At 39.1% G+C, this 20,145-nt stretch overlaps 1 protein-coding gene across 1 annotated transcript in view; it reads left to right on the forward strand.

Moving 5' to 3' along the window:
- Positions 1-20,145, forward strand: part of CAPN9 (calpain 9) — an 89,015-nt gene that overhangs the window by 51,052 nt on the left and 17,818 nt on the right. The window contains exons 8-11 of the mRNA XM_006894598.1: positions 11,482-11,559; positions 14,779-14,939; positions 16,846-17,003; positions 17,156-17,364. Of these exons, the coding sequence (XP_006894660.1) occupies positions 11,482-11,559; positions 14,779-14,939; positions 16,846-17,003; positions 17,156-17,364 (606 nt within the window). The remainder of the gene's footprint in view (positions 1-11,481; positions 11,560-14,778; positions 14,940-16,845; positions 17,004-17,155; positions 17,365-20,145) is intronic.

The raw sequence follows: 20,145 nt of genomic DNA on the forward strand, positions 1-20,145 counted from the left end.
TCAAAGTAAAAAAAAAAAAAAAAGAATTCAGTGAACTCCAAAGTCTTATAAGTGTTGAGAGTCATTTTATTAAGAAATACAAAGACTCAGAAATTCAGAAAGCTGACCCTGCTGTGGGTTCTCAGAGATGGTGGACTCTGCAAGGAGGTGGGGGTGGGGGAGATTGCCTGTCTCTCTCCTGCGAAGATATCAGTGTGTGGGTTGGCAGCAAGGCTCCTTATCACTGGTCCATCAGAGCTTCCCAAAGGCTAATAACAATAAAAATTTTTAAAAGAGCCAATAACACAGGAGATCACATGATGAAATAAATACCAAAATTCACAGAGAGTTTCTAACTTGCCAAGTGTCAGAAAATTAGAAGTTTGCTGACCCAGTGAATTCATGGAGTGCACAAAGATGCAAAGACTCTTTGTGCCAAGGAATAACAAGGGAAGTCAACAACACACCAGTCTTCTGAGCAGGACTGTTCCTGGTCTACCCTTATCACAGATGCCATAACACACCAAACTAGAATGTTTACATATTTCATCAGAGCAAGATTCAGCATGTATCCCACCTGACCAGCATTAGACATCACCATCACCAACCAGCCCACCACAAGCAACAGCACTGTACAGACAGCAAGCAGATAATTGTACAGAAACCCCATCAGGTATCACATAAACACCAGAAGAAAGTGGATTAAAAAACAACCTATAATCGCAATGTCACTATAATATCCTGGAAGGTGCAGACAGCATCAAATCCTACAGAAAAGCAAAACAAGGCATTGAAGAAAAAAAAAAAAACAACACAACACAACAAAACCAAGCCCCCAAAAAAATCCAAATAGAGTCAGTAGATCTCCTGGAGCAAGAAAGGCTGATGGAATTCTCTGGCAGGGAATTCAGAAAAACAATGATCAAGTGTTTTGGGAAAATATGAGGAACTGAATCCATATAAGACAAAGTCTATAGATAAAACCAATGAAATGTTAGAAACCGTAGGAGAACAATAAAGTGCAACCCATAGTATTAAGAGCAACAGTTCAGAAGCTATCAACATGTTGGAGGGACAAAGAGCAGAACTGAACAGATAGCACAACAATAATGAAACAGACAATCAAGCCCTCAGTACTAACTTGAAGAAGAAAAAAAAATAAAAACAAGAAAGAAGGAAAATGAAGAAAACATAAGAATTATACAGAATAACATTGAAAGGAAGAACATTTGAGTAGTTGAATTCCAGAATAGGAAAAACAAGAAAGACACCAAGAAAATTATGTAAGGGTTACTAGAAGAAAACTGTCCAGCCATCATGAAAAATGAGCAAACTCCAAATATGATAGACCTCAAAAGGAAAACACCAAATTCTCAAGGAGAGAATTCTGAAAGAAGCTTGAGAGAAACACAGAGCTACCTGCAAAGGAGAATCAATAAGATTCAGTTCAGATTTCTCAGCAGAAACAATGTGAGCAAGAAGATAATGAGATTGCATATTCAAAACTTGGAAAGAAAATGAACTTCCAACCAATAATCCTGTACTCAGCAAAACTGTAAAAATTCAAGTAAAACAGAGTAATTAAAGCAGTCTCATAAAAACATAAAGGAATTTGGGAAAATAAGACAAACTTGGCAAGAATTACTAAAGGAAGTCCTTCACACAAGGACAAAACCAAAAAGTAGTGGATTAAAGTCACCAACAATAGTACAAAAATAACCCAGCATAATGGCAACAATAGGGATGATAGACGGAGAATTGATGTCTTTGAGCTGTGGAGCTGAAGAAGAGTGTTGACTATACCATGGACTGTTAAGAGAACAAGTCGGTTTGTCCTTGAGAGGGTGAAACCAGGCTGCTCCTTGGAGGCAAGAATTTTGAAGCTCCATCAGACATACTTTGAGCATGTTGCCAGGAGGGACCAGTCCTTGGAGAGGAACATTATTCTTGGGAGGGTGGAGGGGCAGTGCAGAAGGGGCAGACCCACAATAAGATTGATTGACTCAGTAACTGGGGTAATAGGAGTAGGTGTGTCAGAGACAATGAGGTTGGCTCAGGATAGAACAGGGTTCAAAGCTGTTGTACATAGGATCACTATGATTTGCAGGCAACTCGAGGGCACATAACAACAACAACAACAACAATAACAACAACATATATAATCACATTGAATGTGAATGGGTTAATGCCAGGTTTAAGAAAAAAGGAATAGAAGATTAGATTTTTTTAAAAAAAGTCATCAATAAGTTGTCTATAAGAGTCACCCTTGAGAAACAAGGATAAAGACAGACTAAAAATTAAGGGGGGAGGGATATATCAAATAGAAACACTAAAAGCAGGAATGGCGGTATTAATCTCTTAGAAGACAGACATCTGGGTAAAAATCAACATAAGAGACAAGAAATGGCACTATATAAATAATGCCTAAAGGGTCAAGGCAAGAACACATAACCTCAATTAACATTTACACACCAAATGTTAGAGACACAAAGTATACAAAACAAACATTAGTAGACTTGAAGAAGAAAAAAAATAGAAACACTACAATATTAGTAGAAGACTTGAATACACAATTCTCAATGAAAGACAATATGGCTAGAAAGAAACTCAACAAAAAAGCAAAATAACTACACAATTAAACAACTCAACTTGACAGACATGTATACGGTAGTGCATCCAACAAAATCTCAACACACCTTCTTCTCCAATGTGCATGGAATGTTCTCTGTAATTGACCTTACGTTGGGTCATACAGCAAGCCTAAACAAATATAAAAATATTGAAATATTATGAAATATCTTCTAAGACCACAATGCTATCAAATTAGGAACTAATAACAAGAGGATAACGAAGAAAAACAACCCTTGCACTTGGAAGCTAAATACCCTGCTTGATCACCATTTGGTACTTTCTTGTTGTTAATTGCTGTCAGGTTGACTTATGACTCATAGCAATCCTCTGAACAATGGATCTGAACCCTGTCCTATCCTATGCCATCCTCATCATCTCTGACACACTTGAGCCCACTGTTGTAGTTACAATGTCAATCCATCTTGTTGAGAGTCTTCCCTCCTTCACTAGTCCTCCACCTTTCCAAGCATAATGTCCCTTTCCAAAGACTGGTCCTTCTTAACAACATGATCAAAGTGTACAAGATGAAATTTCACTATTTTTGTCTCTAAGGAATATCCTGATGGCACCTTTTCTAAGACATACTTGTTTGTCTTTTTGGCAGTCTGTGAATTAAATATTCAGTACTCTTCTCCAATATCACAACTCAAAGGCATCAATTCTTCTTCAGTCTTCCTTATTCATTGCTCAAATCTCAGATCCATTGTTGTTGTTGTTGTTGTTGTTGTTGTCCATAGTAAACAACCAAAAAGATTGTGATTTGAATCAGTTGTACCTTAGTCTTCAAATTTTTACATCTTTGCATTGTAAAGAAGAGGGGATAAAAAAATAGATGTCAAAAGAGACAGAAAATCAGGCTAGAATGTAAAGACTACAAAACAAAGGGAAGAATTGCTGAAGTAAAAGAGATGAACAGAGGTTTCAAAGGGCAGTGTGAGACAAAGCAAAAAATTAAGAAGAAATGTGCAAAGACCTGGAGTTCAAAAGAAAAAAAAAGGGGGGTGGGAAACTCATTTGTCATTTCTCAAGCTGAAAGAATGAAAAACAAATTCAAACCTCAAATTGCAATATTGCAGGATACCATGGGCAAAATCCTGAATGATCCAGGAAGTATCAAAAGAAGATGGGAAAAAAAAAAAAAAGGAAAAAAGAAAAGAAAAAAAAAATAAAAAAAAAAAAGAAGATGGAAGAAATACATTGAGTCACTGTACCAAAAAATAATTGCCAGACACAGAACCATTTCAGGAAGTAGTATATGATCAAGAGCCAATGATGCTGAAGGAAGAAGTTCATAAACTGAATTGAAGGCATTGTTGTTGTGTGGTTCTTGATAGGTGCCATCGAGTCAGTTGCAACTCATAGCAATCCTATGTACAACAGCTCTGAACCCTGCTCTATCTTAAGACAACCTCATAGTCTCTGACACATTACCCCCATTACACCAATGATTGAGTCAATCCATCTCATGCAGGATCTTCTTCTCTTGTAACTGTCTCTCCACCTCCTAAGCATGATGTCCTTCTCAAAGGACTGATCTCTCCTGGCAACATATCCAAAGTATGTCAGATGAAGCTTCAAAATGCCTGCCTCCAAGGAGCAGCCTGGTTTCACTCTCTCCAGGCTAGACATGTTTGTTCTCTTTGCAGCCTGTGGTATAATCATTACTTTCTTCCAGCACCACAGCTCAAAGATAACAATTTTTCTTCTATAATCCCTAACATTCTTTAGTGGAAGAAATAAAAAATATTAAGCTAGAAAGTTTATTGAAACAAATGAAAATGAAAATACAACACTCTGGAATATAGCAGAAACAGTCATCAGAGGTCAGTTCATAGTAATAAACAACATACCAAAAATGAAGAAAGAACGAAAATAAATTACTTAATCCAGCATCTCCAACCAACAGAAAAAGAACAGAAAGCAAACTTCATAACTCCAAGAAGAAAGGAAATTTTAAAGATAATGGTATAAATAAATGGAATTGAAAATATAAAATAATCAAAACAAGACTAAGAGTTGATTTTCTGAAAATGTCAGTAAAATTGGCAAACCTAACAAAGAAAAGATACAAATAACTCAAAGAGAAATGATAGGGGCACGGTCAAAACAGAACAAATTAAAATAAAAAGAATAATAACAGAATATTATGAAAAGTTGCTGTTTACTGTCAAGTAGGAACAAACCCATAGTTGACCCTCCAGCAGGTTTTCAGAAGCAGTCAGTCAATGGGAAGAGATTGCCTATCTTTCTCCCACAGAGCAGATGGTGGATTAAACCACATGCCTTTGGGTTGGCAGTACAACTTTTTATCATTAAGCCACCAGAGGTCCCTTTTGAAAAGTTAAACTCCAAAAAGGTTTGGCAATGTAGAGACAATGGACAAAGTCTTAGGAACTTACAACTTACTCAAGTCAATGCAGACTAAAATAAGACACTTGAATAGAGCCATCACAAAATAAAAAATTTAAAAAACCCGAGCAAGTTATTAATAACTACAACAACAAAAATCCCCAAACCAAACAGCTTTACAGGTGAATTCAACCTCACACTCAAAGAAGAACTGTAACCACCAATCCTATTTAAATTATTTCAGGATATAAAAAAGAAAGAAAATTCCCACATTAATCTGTGAAGTAAGCATAACTTGATACAAATAGTAGGCAAAGACAATATGAAAAAGCAAACTATAGATGGATATACCTCATGAGCATAGACACAAAAATCTTCAACAAAAGTTAAACTAATAGACTCCAACTCAAAAGAATAATCATCATGATCAAATAGGATTCATAACATACATGCAAAGATTGTTCAACATAAGAAAAGCAATAAATATTATCCACTGCATCAATAAAACAAAAGACAAAAACCACATGATCATCTCAATTAACAGAGAAAAGGTTTTTTATAAAATCCAATGCAGTTTTCTGATTAGAACACCCAACAAAATAGGAATAGAGAGGAATTTCCTAACATAGTTAAGAACATAAACACTAAATCAATAGTTAATCTCATCCTCAATAGAGAGAGATTAAATACATTTCCCTTGGGAACAGAGACCAAACGAGGATGCCCATTATCCCATCTCCTAGTCAATATTGTATTGACTAGGGCAATAAAGGGAAGAAAAGGAAATAACAGACATCCAAATTGGCAAAGAGGAGGTAAAACTATTTCTATATGCAGTAATATGATAATGTATATTTTTTTTAAAATCCTCAAAGCTCAGCAAGAAAACTACTGGACCTAGTAGACCAATTCAGCAAAGTAGCAGAATGCAAGATCAACATATAAAAATGAGTCTTTTTTCTCTACAGTAGCAAAGATAGTGTACAGAAAGAAATAAAAGCTATACCAATCACAACAGCTAACTACAAGATGATAAACATAACTAGAGACACAAAAGACCTACGAAAAAACCCTATAAAACATTACTACAAGAAACCAAAAAAAAACTTAGATAAATGGAAGAATATACCATGTTCATGAATAGAAAAGCCTAATATTGTGAAAAATGGCAATGCTACAAAGAACAATCCACCCCAATGCAGTTCCAATACTGATATTGATGCCATTTTTCAAGGAGATGGAAAGGGCTATATTCAACTCTATTTGAAAAGGAAAGAGATCCTAAATAAGCAAAACTCAGCTGAAGAAGAAGAAAAAAAACCACACAACAAGATAGGAGACATCACACTCCATGATCGCAAAATTGTTGTTGTTGTTGTTGTTAGGTGTCATCAAGTTGAATATGACTCATAGTGACTCTGGGAATGAGAGATGTGTTAAAGAGAGAGAGAGAGAGATCTGAACCCTGTCCTATCCTGTGCCATGCTCACAATTTCTGACACACTTGAACCCATTCCTGCAGTCACTGTGTAAATCCATCTGGCAGAGAGTCTTTTTCATCAATCTCCACCTTTCCAAGTATGCTGTCCCTCTCCAAGGAAAAGCCTCTTCTAGTAACATGCCCAAAGTATCTGAGACAAAGCTTTATCATCCTTGCCTCCAAGAAGTTGTTTGTTCTTTTGGCAGTCCATGGGATGTTTGTTCAGTACTCTTCTCCAACACCAAAGCTCAAAGGCATAAATTCTTCTTTTGTTATCTTTATTCATTGTCCAGCTCTCAGATGCATAGAAAGTGATTGAAAATCCCATGGCCTGGATCATGCTCACCTTAGTCCTCAAACTGACATCATTGCTCCTCAATAATTTAGAGAGATCCCTGACTACAGAGTTTCCCAATACATGTCTCCTGATCTCCTAACTGCCGGTACCAAGAGTGTTGATTGTGAATCCAAGTAAGATGAAGTTGTCGACAGTTTAAATCTCTTCTCCATCTATAATCCAGTAAGAACTTTTGTTTCTTGGTTTAGAGATGTAATCTGTATTAATGGCTGTAGTCTTTGAAGGCTGGCCAATTGACTTAAAGAGATCCATATTTGTTCCCATTCCCAAAACAGGTGATCCAACAGAATGTAGAAATTAATGAACAATAGCATTACTATCACATGCAAGCAAAACAATGCTGAAATATCATAAAAAAACCAACTAGAACAGTACATAGACAAAAAATTGCTGTAAGTTCAAACAGGATTTAGAAGAAGTCATAGTACCAGGGATATCATTGCTGATGTCCTGGCTGAAAGTAAAGAAACCAGAAGAATGTCTTTTCATGCTTTATTGACTATGCAAAGTCATTTGATGTGTGGATCCTAACAAACATTGAGAAGAATGGGAGTCTCAGAACACTTAATTGTGCTCATGCTAAACCCATACCTACATCAAAAGACTGCAGAGTGAGAGAACACTACATAGTTTAAAATTAAGAAAGGTGTACATCAGGGTTGTATCCTCTCTCCATACCTATTCAATCTGTATGCTGAGGAAATTATTCGAGATGCTGGAATCTACAAAGAACAAATGTGGCATCAGGATCAGAGGAAGATTAATCAATAACCTTCAGTATGCAAATGACACAAATTTGCTTGCTGAAAGTGAGGATAACATGAAACACGTGATACAGAAGATCAAAGACTGTAACTTTCCAAATCTACAATATAGCCATAGTAATCATAATATCATAATACTGGTTCAGCAATAGACACATAGACCAGTGAAAACCCATTCACCTACAGTCAACTGATCTTTTACAAAAAGACAAAATTCATTAAGTGAGAAAACAAATGGTGCTGGCAAAATTGGACATCCACCTGCGGAAGACAGAAACAAGATCCACATCTTGTACTAGATAATAAAAAACAACTTAATGTGCCTCAGAGACCTAAGGGTAAAACGAAAAACGGATTATTAGAAGAAAAAATAGGGAAAAATTTAGAAGCCATTATCTATGACATGAATAGACTTTCAAACATAGCCAAGAATCCATAGGCAGGAAAGGATAAAATAGATGAATGGGGCCTTCTAAAAATCAAATATTAATGTGCATAAGAAAATTTCTTCAATAGAGTAAAAAGAAAGCCTACAGGTAGAAAAAAATATTTGGCAATGATGTATTGATAAGGGACTCATACCTAAAATTTATAGAATACTCCAACACCTCTACAAGAAAAAGACAACCCAATTACTATTTGCATGACAGCAGTCCAGAATAAGAGCTGCATAGTAAAGTACACTGATAGGTGGGGTGTGGGGAGGAGAAAAGTGTAAAATAATGAAATAATTTTTTTCAAAGAGAAAAGTGAACTGGGGGATGGGGATGGGCAATGAGGAAAATGTGCAACAATAAATGAATGAAAATCCATGTTCTCTATAAACTCATTAAAATCTCAATAATTAAAAGAAAAAGAATTGGGGGGGGGGAACCACCAAAATGAACAGAAGATATGAAAAGGCTCTTCATCAAGGAAGATGTTTGCATGGCCCACAAACACATGAATAAATACTCAAGATCAGTAGCTATTAGAGAGATGTAAAGCAAAACAACAATTAAGTATCATATCACCCCAATAGCAATGACAAAATTCAACAGGAAAGCAAACAACAAATGCTGCCAAGAATGAGGAGAGATTGAAATTCTCACACACTGCTAATGGTATTTGTAAAATGGTACAGACACTGTGGAAGGCAGCCTGGTGCTTCCTCCACAGGTTGAAAATAGAAATTTCATTTGATACAGTTATTCTACTACTCAGAATATACCCTAAAGAAATCAGAGCTGTAACACAAATAGGTGTAGCTACTGCAGCATTATTCACAATAGCGAAGAGCTGGAAGCAGCCCAAGTTCCCATCTACAAATGAATAAGTAAATAAGAGAAATTTAGGTACATTCATACAGTGGACTACTATACAGCATTGAAATATAGTGTATTACTCAGGAGACACTACACAATATGGACTGTCTGCCAGATAAAATAACCCAGTCACAAAATGACAAATACTGTATAAGACCACTATTATAAACATGGGATTATTGAGGGTGTGGTGGGAAAACAGAAAAAGAATGGATAATGAACTCTGCATTGAAACAGGTCAAGGGAAAATCAATCTGAAATGAACAATCAGATTATTATATGTATTGCAATTTGCAATTCAGAACAGCACATACCTTGTGAGTTCAAGGAGGTGATAAAGAAGGGGGAATCCATAGGAATAAATGAGTGGAAAAGAAATTTCTTTGTAAACTTTCATTCAAATAATAATAGTAATAGACTAAGGAGCACCTCATGCAAGGTATGGTATTTTTTTTTTAATTAAAAAATGCCTTAAGTCTTTTTCATTGTTGCACATTTTCTTTTCCTTCTTCTCCCCCATCCCAGATTGTTGTCATACATATAATGCCTAGTCGTATATTCCTTTCAGACAGTTCTTCCCCTCATCGGATCTAAGGCAGTGTTCATTACATACCACTCTTTTCCCATTCTCTCCCCAAGCCCCGCCATATGTGTGCTATTTTATAACAGTGGTGTGATGCACATTTGTCCTTTTATAACTGAGATAATTTCCACTTAGTATAATGTTTTCAAGCCTCCTTCATGCTGTGTAATGTTTTGCAAGTTCATTGTTTTTCAATGCTACATAATATTATATTGTGTGAATGTACCATAGTTTTTCTATCCATTCATTTGTTGATGGGCACTTGGGTTGCTTCCATCTCTTGGCTATTATGAAAAACTCAGCAATAGAAGTGGGTGCTTATTGCTCAAACATCTGTTTGATTGTAGCTCTGGTTTCTTTAGGGTATATTCCTAACAGTGGAATTGTTGGGTCAAATGGTGTTTCTTTTTCCAACTTTTTGAGAAAGCAGATCCTCTTCCATAGTGACTATACCATTTACATTCCCACAGCGGTGATGAAGAGGTCCATTCTCTCAACCTCACCAGGATTTGTTGTTTGCTGGCAGGCTGAACTTTGCTATTGTTGCTGGGGTGAGATGCCATCTCATCATTGTTTTGATTTGCATCTCTCTGATAAGCTATGGTATTTTCAGCTGCATCCTATGTATCTAAAAGTTGGACAATAATGCCTTTTAATTGTGGTATTGGTGAAGAGAATTGAATATGTCATTGACTGCTAGAAGAAAAACTGATCTGTCTTGGAGGAAGGGCAACCAGCTTCTCCTTAGAAACAAGGATGGTGAAACTTCAACTCGCTTACTTTGGTCATGTTATCACGAGGGGTCAGTCTATGAAAAAAGACATTGTGGCAGGAAATACAGAGGTTCATTGAAAGAGATGACAACCCTTCGCAAGATGAATTGACACAGTGATAGTACCATAGGGCTGGAGCATACGAGAGCTGGTGAGGGTGGGGCAGGATAGAACAAGGTTCAGATCTGTTGTTCATAGGGTCACTGTGCGTGGTCATCAACTGGACAGCACATGCCAACAGTCACAAGTTCCAAATAACCTCATATTCTTCAAAAATCAACATTATTCAAAAATGGAACCTAACTGTATCATACACAACTTCCAAATTACTTCATTGGGAAACTGCTGATTTGCATCATTATGTATAACCGCCAAATTGAGAATCATGTCCCAACCAAGTATGGATAAACTCACCCATCACCATCAGCATTATAAGCCTTCCATCTTACTGTCCATTACTCGCAGAGAAACTTCAATGTATAAGGAGAAATACTAGATAATGAGGCAGTTGATAAGGAAGGAGAAGGTACATAAAGAAAAATCTGTTTCTTCCTTTGTGTCCCATTCTGGTTTCATAGTCCCTGTAAGAATGGATTTTTTTTCATCTCCGCCTTTATGTGGAAGGTGTGGTTCACCCTGTAACTGGGAACTCGGGAACATTTAAGAATATCTATAATAGGGCCTGCAATATCTTTCTCCCAGCCCCTTTTAATTTGTCCAGGCTCCCAAAAGTCCTCCTCAGCCCCACCTGGCTCTGAGGAACCCAGAGCAAATCTTGAACATGGGTTAAACCAAGTCAGAACAGTCCTCACTTCAAACAAACCAATCTAGTCATCCACCATGCATTCATCAGAGTTTTGGTAACCAGACTCCAGTACTGGGGTGGAATATGTATAAGAAGTCACTTGGACATCAAAGAGCAAGGTGGTGGCCGACAGTCAACCAATGGTGCTCTTCCCCCTGCCCTGCTGATGACCCATTCTTGTGATAATGATAATGATTCAAGAAGATTTCCTGGGATTGTTTTCTTTAGCACTGAAAAACTGACTTGGAGATGGAGAGCCTTCATATTTGAGGACTAGAGGCTAACTTGTCTCTGTGTGCCTTGCACATTTCTGCAGTCCAGGCAATAGTTACTTAGAAGATTGTTACATGCTTAACAACCACATATGTGCCAAGAGGCTCCCCCTTGCTGAGACCAGGGTTGTTTGGGGTGCTGTTCATGATTCTCCCCATAAATGCTCATTTTGTCTTTTGTAGTTCTCCTGAGTGGCACTGCCTTGGTCCAGCTGAGCGGAAGCAGCTCTGTCACACTGCTCTGGATGATGGAGAATTCTGGTACAGTGCTAGTTTCTCTCTTCATTACACCATTAGCAACAGCTATCTATGTGCTCCATGACTGATTTCTTTTCCTCAAACACACCTGTCCCCAAGTCCTTATTAACCTCTTACGCTGGGAAGAAATTTAACCTCAGTGATGTTTTCAGGGAATTCCCCATCTCTGTGTTTGTATGAATTCCAAGGGAATTAGTGCAATCCAGGAAAGAGAAAGTGTAGAGAAGAACCTCTGTTCCCTATCCAATATCCAGGTAACTTTGAGGACAGGTAGCTCAGCTGCTCACTGGGTCTACTCTCACCATGTCTCTCTGGATGATAAGAGCTTTGAAGGTGCTACATGCAGAGTATTTTAAAGAATGGACCTAAATGGGTGGGTGGTGCTAATTTCTAATCTGGTTGCTCCATGGGACAGAATGTCTTTGTTTACTTGATATTTTTTAGTGGGCCTTTTGTTTGGAACACTTTTTCTCTATCTTATTTCTTACAGTCTAGAGTATCAAGATAGTTGATCTTTCCAACCCTGCAAAGACCACAAATTTCTGGGCGTTTTGGCTCAATTTTCTTTCATGCTCTCCAAGCAACCAATTCTTGCCTTAATTAATATATTTCTTGTAGCAACTTGTTTAAAAACAATAAAGAAAGCTAATACACTTCCCGCCCTCTCCTTTTCCCTTAGAACACAACTTCAGAAGACATTTTTTCCACGTTCCATATTTTCACAGGCAAAATCACAACATACATTGCCATGACAGAGCACAAGTTGTGGACACCTACTTCTAAGTTTCAGTATTTCCTGTAGCTTTTCAGCTCACCTGCTAAACTCATCCCACATGTTTCAGACCTTTGTTCCACTCTCCAAGGTACCAATGTCAGCAGCTGTAAATAATAGACTAAGAATGTAAAAAAAAAAAAGCCCGATCAATTGAGTTTATTTCTCTCACATTCATTGTAAGAATTCTAGGACAACATTCCTATTCTGTGTCTGACTTTTTCCATACATTGATTCAGGGATTCGAGTTCTTTCCATTGTGTAATTCCACTTTTCCCTAGGATCATGTAATGCTCTTCATATATATAGCCAGAAGAGATTAAAAGGAAGAGATTGGAGTAAATGCTCTACTTCCTGAAAGCCTTAACCTAGATGTCACATAGCTGCTTAGATTACACTGGGCGTAGCTAAGGCTTCTAAGATGAAAGGTGCAGTGAAGCCCCAGGCCCTGCTCCAGTAGGTGAATTTCAGTGGCCTCTTAGCCACCTTTGTCTCAGGAACCATGAAAGCCCAATTCTCAAGACCTACAGAAACCATGCAGGGTGCTTGAAAGCTTCACCCACTGGTGAACTGGAAATCAGAGACAGAAACACCTAGGGCTAGGGATAGAGAGATGTTCTAGATTACATCTGGATTCGGTCACAAGAACAGGGAGAGGAAAGTAAACTCAGGAATTGCTGTTACTGCAGGAACTGTGCACTATGGCCAGGAGGAAGAGGCTGATCAAGGGGCTGTCTGGGTCTGGCTGGTGGAAGATCTGGCAAAGGGCAGAGTATGACAGAGGAAACAAGGAAGTCCACACTGGGAGGCCCAGCCAATGAGGATGCCCCTTCTGATGATCCATTGTCCTGACCACAGACACAACTGCTGGCTGGAAAGGAACTGCACCTGACACTTAAATCTGCAATTGTTCAAGCAAGGAATTGTTTGAAGCTCATCAGCACTCTCTGAATTCAGCCTCTCCTTCAAGGATCTGACTTATCAGTCCTTTCTAGTCACTCTTCACATTTCCGCTTTCACCACTCCAGAAAGTATTTCTGCAAGTCTCCCCACCTGCCTCTCCATGTTTATAGATAGCTCCCTTTCCATTGCAGCTTTAGTATTAATGTACAAGTGCTGTGATTTATTCCAAATCTTAGGTAAAAAGTCTCTCAGGCTCCAATCCATTTATCTGCTCTCATCAGGAACGTAGCTCTCATCCTTGCTGTCTCCACCATGACTTGTCTCCACCATGACTTTCCCCTACATTCCTCTAACATTGCTTCCATCATCAACACCCCTCCACCTCACTTTGCTAACTTTTCTCTTCTTGGTTTGCCTTTGATGTGGTTGGGACTGGGCTCTTTGGACCCTGGGAAGCCAAATACTCACCATTTCCTTCTACATAAAAGGCTCTTTCTCAATGTCCTTTCCTAGGTGATCATCATAGTTATAACTTCTTAACATTGAAATATCATGGGCCTCAATCCTTAGACTCCCTTTTCTTGCCATCAACATCCCCTTTGTAGCTGAGATCATCTAGTTTCACATCTTTACATGACAATGTTTATCTTCAGGTTCTTTGCACAGAACTTCAGACTCATCTGTTCAGCTGTCCACTCAATATCAAATTGACATTTCAGCATAGTACAGCTAGAACTGCACAGCCGAGCGAGTCTCCCAGTCACTTCACAACCAACCTTCTCCAACTCTAGTTGCTCAAATCAAGCATTTTGGATCCTTCATTGATTCCTTCCATTCTCCCCTCCCCTACAGTCAATCCATGAGCAAATCCTGTGGAATATAGCTTCAGAATATGCCTACACACTGACTACTATTACCATCCCTCCAATACCAGCCTGATCTGAGCCACACATCTTCCATCAAGACAAATGGCATGCACTTCCAAGCTGGTCTCTCTGCTTCTACCTTTGCCCCATGAAGTCTGTTCTTAACACAATGGGTCGAAAAGCCATGTTGCTTCCCTGTTTCACATCTCTGTTTCAGTGATTTTCCATCTCCTGAGTCAGAGCCAGAAATCTTTAAGATTGTCTCCGAGACCCTACATGACCATATTTCACCACTGTCTTTGCGTCCTAGCTCTTGCTGACATCCTCCCTACTCTGTGTCTGTCTTGTTGGTCTGCTTGAGGTTGACTGAGCATGTCACAGACATATCTGCTCAGGTAGCTGTTCCCCTACCTGCTTGCACTCTGAGTCTTCACTCACAACTCACTTCTCAGTAAGGTCTTCACCTCTGTGTTCTACCTTTTTGTCGTGTTTTCTTTTTTCCTGTAGCACTGTTCATGCACTGTGTTTCCCTGTCTCTGTGTGTATCTTCTGTCTCTCCACACTGGCAGGTAAGCTCTGTGAGGACAGGAGGAGATGCTTGATGAAGAGCTGCTAGATGATGAAGTGGTCATGTCATCACAGTCACCCTCTCACGTGCTGTTTCCCTTCGCTTGGTTGCAGGATGGCATTCAAGGATTTCAAGGCTCATTTTGACAAGGTGGAGATTTGCAACCTCACTCCTGATTCCCTAGAAGATAATGCAATCCACAAATGGGAGGTGACGGTCCACCAGGGAAGCTGGGTTCGGGGATCCACAGCTGGGGGCTGCCGAAATTTCCTGGGTTGGTAGTCCACTCTGAATCTCTCTGCCTTTCACAAGGGTCAACCAGAGATATCAAAGGGACCCATGACAGTAGAATCAGGACCAGGAGCAGAGAAAAAGCCAAAAATGTAGCATGAGAGAGTATGATTTCTGTGAGAACTGGACAAAGAAAGTTGTAGAGATGTAATAGGAAGTTAGATAAGAACTGCTTAGGTAAGCTCCTTTGTTTTGTTTTGTTGTTATTTTTTTTTATTCATTCATTTTTGCACATTTCCCTTCCCTATTTCTCCCTCCTCTCTCCCCCAGTCCACTTTGCAATGCACTGCTTTTTCCAGATTGTTGTAATACATACAATACCTAATTATATACTCCTTTTGGACAATTCTTCCCCTCATCTGCTCCATTGCGGTGTTCATTATTTATCCACTCTTTTCCTATTCTCCCCCCAGACTCCTCATGTCAGTCCTATTTTATATCAGTTTTATATCAGTGGTGTTATGCTTTATCTGTCTTTTTGTAACTAAGATAATTCACTCAGCATAACGTCCTCCAGGGTCACCCATGCTGTGTAATGTTTTACAAGTTCATTGTTCTTCAATGCTGCAAAATATTCCATTGTGTGAATGTACTGTAATTTTTCTGTTCATTCATTTGTTGATGAGCACTTGGGTTGCTTCCATCTCTTTGTTCTTGTGAATAACCCAGCAATCAACGTAGGTGTTCATACATCTGTTTGAGTCTTGGCTCTGATTTCTTTAGGGTGTATTCCCAGTAGTGGAATTGTTAGGTCAAATTATATTTCTAACTTTTTAAGAAAGCACCAATCTGCCTTCCAGAGTGGTTGTACCCTTTTACATTCCCACCAGCAGCGAATAAGAGTTCCATCCTCTCCATACCCTCACCAGCATTTGTTGTTTGTTGGCCTGTTGAACTTTACTATTGTTGCTGAGATGAGAAACTCCCTTGTTTTTTATCACTTGGGTTATTTACTGTTGTAAGTAATGCCATGTTATGTCATGTAATATACCGTCAAGTTAGAACCGAGAGCTGACCTTCAATGACTTTTCAGAGACAACAGATTGCATAGAAGGAGACTGCTCATCTTTCTCCCATGAGACAGCCAGGGGATTTGAACCATGTGCCTTTGAGTTGGCAGCACAACTCTTCATCACTAAACCACAAGAGCTATAAATAATACCAGTTTATCATTAAGAAGGTTTTATTGGACTACATAACTGAAAGGTTTAGAGAAATAGGTGAGCTTTTAGGTAGAGTTCTATCAGGGCTCTGGCTCAATGTGTTTGCAATTCACTGCTCAGTGTTGTTCTTCAGGATAGTATATACCTATATGATCACAAAAGGGCTATCAGCAGTAATCAAGGCTACCTGAGCCCTCATTGCCATGCACCGAGATCATGAAACAGTCTTCAGCTTCCCTCTAATTGGCAATGTCTTAATGAGCTGATTGGCTTTGTTCCAATTCTCTGTAGCAAAAAGGATGAACATAGACTAGATGGAGTTCACCTTTGGAAACGGGAATGATTAACTCTCCCAAAATTGCATAATCATGAAACTGAGGCTGAACAGATGCTGAGGACATAGCTGCAGGCCCACTACACTCTTCTTTGAAAAGCCAAGTGGAAGGGAATAAGATGGAGCCAATATTAGACATCTAATCTCAAAAGAATATATGTTTTTTAACTGTGTGAAGAACGGTCTTAAGAGGAGGAAAGTAAAAAAAAAAACAGAAAAAATTTTTTTCAGGTTTGGGAAGATGGTGTGTGTGTGAGTGAGAGAGAGAGAGAGAGAGTGTGTGTGTGTGTGTGTGTGTGTGTGTGTGTGTGTGTGTGACTGTTGTTCATGGTTTTTGGTTTATTTGACTTTTTTTTTTAGGTAAAAGACAATTTCTCTCTTTCAAATGGCAGATACCTTCTGGACCAATCCACAGATAAGGTTGTCCCTGACCGAGAAGGATGAAGGGAAGGAGGAATGCACTTTCCTTGTAGCCCTGATGCAGAAAGATAGAAGGAAACTCAAGAGATTTGGAGCCAATGTCCTCACCATTGGTTACGCCATTTACCAAGTATGTGGGAGTCAAAGGCTCTTCATAGTTCATCACCTGAGTTTAAATCCCTTGTTCCTCCTCTTTTACACACCTGAGGCTCAATATCTAGTCCCCAAGTTGTCCAGAAGCTCAGACCAGTGGCCCTCTCTTGTCTTTTATTTTCACTGCAGAGCCCTGGCAAAGATGAACATCTGAACAAAGACTTCTTCAGATACCATGCCTCCCAGGCCAGAAGCAAAACATTCATCAACCTGAGAGAAGTCTCTGACCGATTCCAGCTTCCTCCTGGGGAATACATCCTGATTCCAAGCACTTTTGAACCACATCAGGAAGCTGATTTCTGCTTGAGAATCTTTTCTGAGAAGAAAGCCATTGCCCAGTGAGTAATATATTTGAAAGTATCTGTTTTGTAATGGTTCCTTCACAAAGAAGCCACCACAGTGTGGTATGACCTTCTTCTCTTGTCCACTGTCTACCTAAGAGGCAAGTTCAGAGGATTTCTTTGCCCATTTGCAATGTAATGTACATTTCCTCATTATCTGTACTTCTCCCTCCCCCAAACAGACCGAGAAAAATACATTGGGTGGTAACCATATTTACAGATACATATTTTTGTGAACAATAAGGTGAAGTGCCTATCAGTGGTTTCAAATATAGCCTGTTCTGTCAGCTCCTATCTCAACAAATGTGGACAGTCTGCCTACCATTTTGCGTACACAGGTTTCTCCCAGCTCTACCTCACAATATCTTTGCCAATTCTTTTTCTATCTCTTTCTTTCATGAAAAGTATTTTTATTCCCAGTCTCGATTGGTTACTCTGTTAGAACCACAAATGATAAAGGTATGGGAGTTCATTTATGTTCCCAATGTAGACATTCTAGGGATTAAGAAGAATGGCAAAATCTATGCATTTGGCATGTAAACTCCAGGGAAGGAGCATCAAGGGTCAGAACACTCTGCTGGCTGTTTCTTTACCTTCCACTTTGTGGGTAGAATTTGATTCATGGTGTCCATTGAGAACTTCAGATTACAGTGTGGTTGGATTTCCTGGGATGATCAGCATGGCCTGGTTCTTTCTTTTGTATTAAATTGAAGCAGTAAAGCCTTAATAATTTTTTTTTTTAAATCTACTTGAGAACTGTTCTCCAACCTTCCACCAGAAACTAATAAAAGCTAAGGACTAATTTTGCATAAAAGCACTAAGTTTCACACAATCGTACCATACAAGAGACATACTGTTCAGCATCTCTTGTTAATGACAAGAACAAGAAGATATCTGTGCCTACCCTGTGCCTCATAATGTCCTTCCTACTACAGGGGTGAGCTTAGAGCCCTCAGAACCAGCTTTTAAGCTCAAGAAGAAACCTGTATTGAACTGCTTCCACTAGCTTAACTTCCAAGAGAGAGTTCCAAAAGAAAGAAAACTCTGAAATATTTGTGCCATGTGTGACTGGTGGATGAGAGGTGTAGGAAGAATTACTCTGGTTCAGTCTTCTTACTTTCCATCAAGACAGCTCTGACTCCTTTCCGTCCTGTGGGGAATGGAATGAAATGTGTCCTAGGCCGGTGTTCTCTGCATGGTGGATATGCCAGAGTCCACCGTTGCCTCCCCTGTACGTACTGAGCGCCTTCCAACGTAGATAACTCTTCCTCCAGCACTATGTCAGACAATGTTCTCTTGTGATTTTGGGATTGTCACAGGTTCCTTTGCAGAGGCAGAGCTCCAAGCCTTTCTTCCTAGACTGTCTTAGTCAGAAAGCTCTGCTGAAACCTGAAAATCATGGGTGAAACAGCTGGTACTTGAAATATCAGTGGCATAGCTACCAAGACCACGGCAACATGCAAGCCACCACAGTAAAAACCAGCTGGAAAGCAGGATGAGATTATATCTGAATCCATTTTTATTTCTATTCTTTTTGAGTGTTTATTCATCTTTCTCTAGGGAACTCTCGTGGCCTCGTGGTTAAGGAGTTGTGTTGTCAACCCAGAGGCACACACTTCAAATCCTCCAGCTGCTCCACAGGAGAAGGATGGCCAATCTCCTCCTGTGCAGTTTATAGCCTCTGAAGATCCACAAGCGGGTGGAGGGTCAGCTATGGCACATACAACAACAGGTTTTCTCTAGGAGGGATTTAGGCTTTGAACGCTAAGACGGAAGATTTCGGAAAGATTTTTGTTTTAACCAAAGCTAAAGCCTGTTCCTCCTCTCCTGTCACTGCCACCCATGTCCCACATGTTCCCTTACTTATGCGGACAACAAAAAGAAACATTTTCTTTCTTTGCCTCAAACATAAGCACACACACATACAAGTGTGCCCTCTCCCAGTGCAATCAAGGATGCACCTCTATGGGAAAGGGGCAAGCAGATAAAGGATGCTGCTTTCAGAGGTGGTTTTCCCTTTGCATAATTTTTTTTTATGCAGACTCATCTTGCTCTATAGCCATCTTAAAATCTCCCATGAATGATTAAACTTTGATGATAGGATTAATGATTTCAAAGATGCGGAAGACAAAACAAAGTATGATAATAAAATGTGCAAAAGCTAGAATCAGAAAATCAAGAGGAATGAACTCACTCAGCAATTCTTAAGCTGAGGGAATTGAAGAACAAAAAAAGCCTCAAGTTGGAATAATTATGGATGCAATGGACAGAATATTCAATGATCCAGGAAGAATCTAAAGAAGGTGGAAGGAGTATATAGAGTCACTGTACCATACCAAAAAGAACACCTACTCAAGAGGCAGTGGTGATGAAGGAGCAAGTACAAGCTCTGGAGGAATTGGAAAAAAATAAATCCCCAGGGATTGATGGAATACCAATTGGCATATTCCAACAAACGATGTGCTCGCAAGGTTGTGGCCAGAAATCTGGAGGACAGCTATTTGGGCAACTAACTAGAAGATATCCATATTTATTCCCATTCCAAAAAATGTGATACAACAGAATTTGGAAATTATCAAACTATATCACTAAAATCACATGCAAGCAAAATCTTGTGGAAGATTATTCGAAAACAACTGGAACAGCACATCAACAGAAAACTGCCAGAAATACAAGCTGGGTTTAGAAGAAGCTGTGGCACTAGTGATAAATTGCCAGTGTCAGATGGATTTTAGCTGAAAGCAAAAAGTACCAGAACACTGTCTTATTTGCATTTTA

This window comes from Elephantulus edwardii, unplaced genomic scaffold (assembly GCF_000299155.1).
Source record: "Elephantulus edwardii isolate Elephantulus edwardi_28Jun2011 unplaced genomic scaffold, EleEdw1.0 scaffold00146, whole genome shotgun sequence".
Lineage (NCBI taxonomy): Eukaryota > Metazoa > Chordata > Mammalia > Macroscelidea > Macroscelididae > Elephantulus > Elephantulus edwardii.